Source organism: Sceloporus undulatus, unplaced genomic scaffold, assembly GCF_019175285.1.
Source record: "Sceloporus undulatus isolate JIND9_A2432 ecotype Alabama unplaced genomic scaffold, SceUnd_v1.1 scaffold_8718, whole genome shotgun sequence".
Lineage (NCBI taxonomy): Eukaryota > Metazoa > Chordata > Lepidosauria > Squamata > Phrynosomatidae > Sceloporus > Sceloporus undulatus.
In genome coordinates, this window is record NW_024811637.1 from 1 (window position 1) to 2,726 (window position 2,726).

The following is a 2,726-nucleotide window of genomic DNA, read 5'->3' on the forward strand; positions in this document are numbered from 1 at the left end:
TCCCCTCCATTGCTCCATTGGGTTCCATTCTCTGGAGCAGCAGGAAAGAAGCTCGCTGCCTCAGAGGAAGAAGGCGATGGCCAAAGCCCCTCCGAGGAGGACTGGCAAGAAAGCCCCAGGAAAGGGTCGCCATGAGGCAGAAACGACACACAGAACAACAACAACAACAACAACAACAACAGCAAGGCCCTGAAGGAGGCGGTGACCCCGAGGAGGTCAAGGGTGAAAGGTCACGGCTGGGGTCCCTCACCGGCCTCCCTCAGCGCTCGGTGCAGCCTGCGGAGGAGGGCGAAGGGGACGCGGGGCTCCTCATCCTCCTCTTCTTGGGCCAGGGCGGCCTCCAGCTCGGCCCTCAGCTCCGTTGGGACCTCGAGGCCCGAGAGGAGGAGGCGCCCACGGAGCGCCCTTCCCGCCCGAAGAGAAGACGCCATCTTGGCAAAGAAAGGAAGAGAGCGCCTTCCTCTCTATGGTCGCGCGGCGGCGCCTAGAGCGGCCCTGGCGCAGAGGACGACGGGAAAGGAGCGCCCGCGCGCGGGGGGTTGTGGGTAGCGGCGCTGCTGCTGCTGCTGCTCAGGGCCTCGGACTCCTTCCTTCCTTCCTCCCTCCGCGGAATGGCGGCGGCGGCCGTGGCTGCTGCTGCCGCCTCCTGCTCGGTCCGTTCTGCGGCTGCGCGGAGCCGGTGCTGGGCGTCGGTGCTGGGACGGGCCCGGGCCGCCTCCTCCTCTTCCTCCTCCTCGGGCTCCTGGGGTCTCCCCTGGGCAGCCAGGGGTCTCCTGCGGGGCTGGACGGGGCTCCCCCCGAGGCGCTTCCTCTCCTCGCGGTGAGAGAGCGGAGGGTCTGGGGACTGCCTTCTGGTCAAGGCTTCCTTCGGGAAAGTCGCCTTCTGGAGAAATAACCCGCTTTGGCACCGCTTTAACTCTTTCTGGCTCAAGGCTATGGCATTCTGGGAGTTGGAGTCTGTCAGACTCCAACTCCCAGAATGCCATAGCCTTGAACCAGGATGCTGGGTTATCTCTCCACTGTGGATGCATCCTTGGGCTGTGAGTCCCATCATCCCCAGCCCCAAAAGCCCCGCCTCCCCTTCCTTGGACTGCCATCCCCACCCTCCTTGACCTCAAGGGCCCTTCTTCTTGGGGGATTCTGGGATAGGCAGCCTGACAGTCTCTAAGCCAGGGGTCCTTTGGGAAGCCTGACTCCTTCTTGGACTGTGAGACCCATGGGCCATTCTTGGGGGGGGATACTGGGGCTTGTAGTCCAAAAGCCACATCCCTAAGTTGCTTTTTTGGGGGTCATAGAAGAGGAAGAGGGCTACTGTTTGACAAAGCTGCCTTTTGGACTGTGAGTCCCACCATCCCCAACCCCAAGGTACACCCCCAGCCCTCTTTTGGGATATTACCATCCCTAGCCCTTGGGGCTGGGGGATTCTGGGACCTGCAGTCCAAAAACTGCATCTCTGGCCTTGGGAAGGGGGCTGCGTTATGGCTGGAGGGGCCTGGCTTGCCTCCTTCCAGAGTCCCTAAAATGGGTCCCCAGCTTCTTGGGGACAGTTAGCTTCCACTTTGCAAACTGCCCTGAGGAGCCACTATGGAAGTGTACTTGCTATTGCTGTTGTACAAAGAACAGTTGGGGCTGCATTGGGCCCCACTCCTCAGCTTTGCCTCTCTGGGCTGTTCCAGGGCTCCTCCAAATTGTGTTGGACTGCAACTCCCATCACCACTTCTTATAGTACGGTCTGGGGCTGATGGCTCTCACAGTCCACACATTTGCAGCCTCCTTACAGTCTCTTTAATGAAGCCCTGAGTACCAGTTGGCAGCATAAAAAGAGGAGGGCAGGGAGGACGGAGAAGAGGGTTTTATGGGCTCCTCACTGGCATTGCCTTGCTTTTCTCACTGATCCACTGGCTAAGTAATGTTTTATGGATCTGGTGGGGCAGACTTTGGAGGCAGGAGCTGCTGCCTTGGCAAGGCTGAGTTGGGGGCTATAGTTTTCCCAAGGACCCTCAATTGCTGTTATGGTTTTTGGGGCAGAGATTCTGGCAGCCCATTTTGGGGACATGAGATTCCTCCATAGGGTCCTGATTCCTCCATAGCTCTGTTCTTTGCCTCAGTCTTAGTATGTCCAGACCAAACCCTTTTCAACAGGGAGGATCCGTTTAGCTATTTATGGTGCCTCAATCAGACATCTGTAGGAGTTTATTTCGTCCTCTCCAAAAGCCAGTGGTCATCGTGACGGCAGCCGCCTCTGAGATTAAACTTTAACTCCTGTACTAGGCTGACATCCCTGGCTTCATTCTCGGTGATCTTTGGGTCTTGGCTTCTGGACTCGCAGCTGGACAAAGAGACGGAAGCTGGACTTTGAGGCCAGTCCAGGCTCTGGCTGCTTGACCATCTTGCTTGAGCCTGACTTCTCTCTTCTCTTCTCTTCCTCAATGCCAGGAACCGTCCTGAGGGCAAAGTCTTGGAGACGGTGGGTGTCTTCGAAGTGCCAAAGCAGCAGGGCAAATATGACACAGGACAGGTAAGTAGGTTTTGGGAGGGACCCTTGTTTTAGGGAGGAAAGCAAAGACTAGTCTCTTCATACATGCAGATAATGGTCATTGGTTTCAGGGGGGCATGTTTATGGACCTCTGTATCTACTGTATTTTTAACTTTATTGTTTTTAACATTAATGGCATTTTAATGCGGTGATGTATTTTAACTTTTCCTATTAAGTTTGTAGTTTTTTT

At 56.4% G+C, this 2,726-nt stretch overlaps 1 protein-coding gene across 1 annotated transcript; it reads left to right on the top strand.

Moving 5' to 3' along the window:
• The first annotated feature begins 189 nt into the window (after positions 1-189).
• LOC121918332 (polymerase delta-interacting protein 2-like) lies at positions 190-2,720 on the top strand. Its single transcript, XM_042444396.1, has 2 exons — positions 190-820; positions 2,437-2,720. Exons 1-2 carry the CDS (start codon positions 612-614, stop codon positions 2,549-2,551), a joined length of 324 nt encoding a protein of 107 aa, XP_042300330.1. The 5' UTR covers positions 190-611; the 3' UTR covers positions 2,552-2,720.
• Positions 2,721-2,726: the final 6 nt, after the last annotated feature.

Coding starts and splice junctions, on each gene's coding strand:
- LOC121918332 (XM_042444396.1), top strand. CDS start 612: ATGGCGGCGGCGGCCGTGGCTGCTGCTGCCGCCTCCTGCTCGGTCCGT. Junction 821..2,436: donor AGGCGCTTCCTCTCCTCGCG/GTGAGAGAGCGG, acceptor CCTCAATGCCAG/GAACCGTCCTGAGGGCAAAG.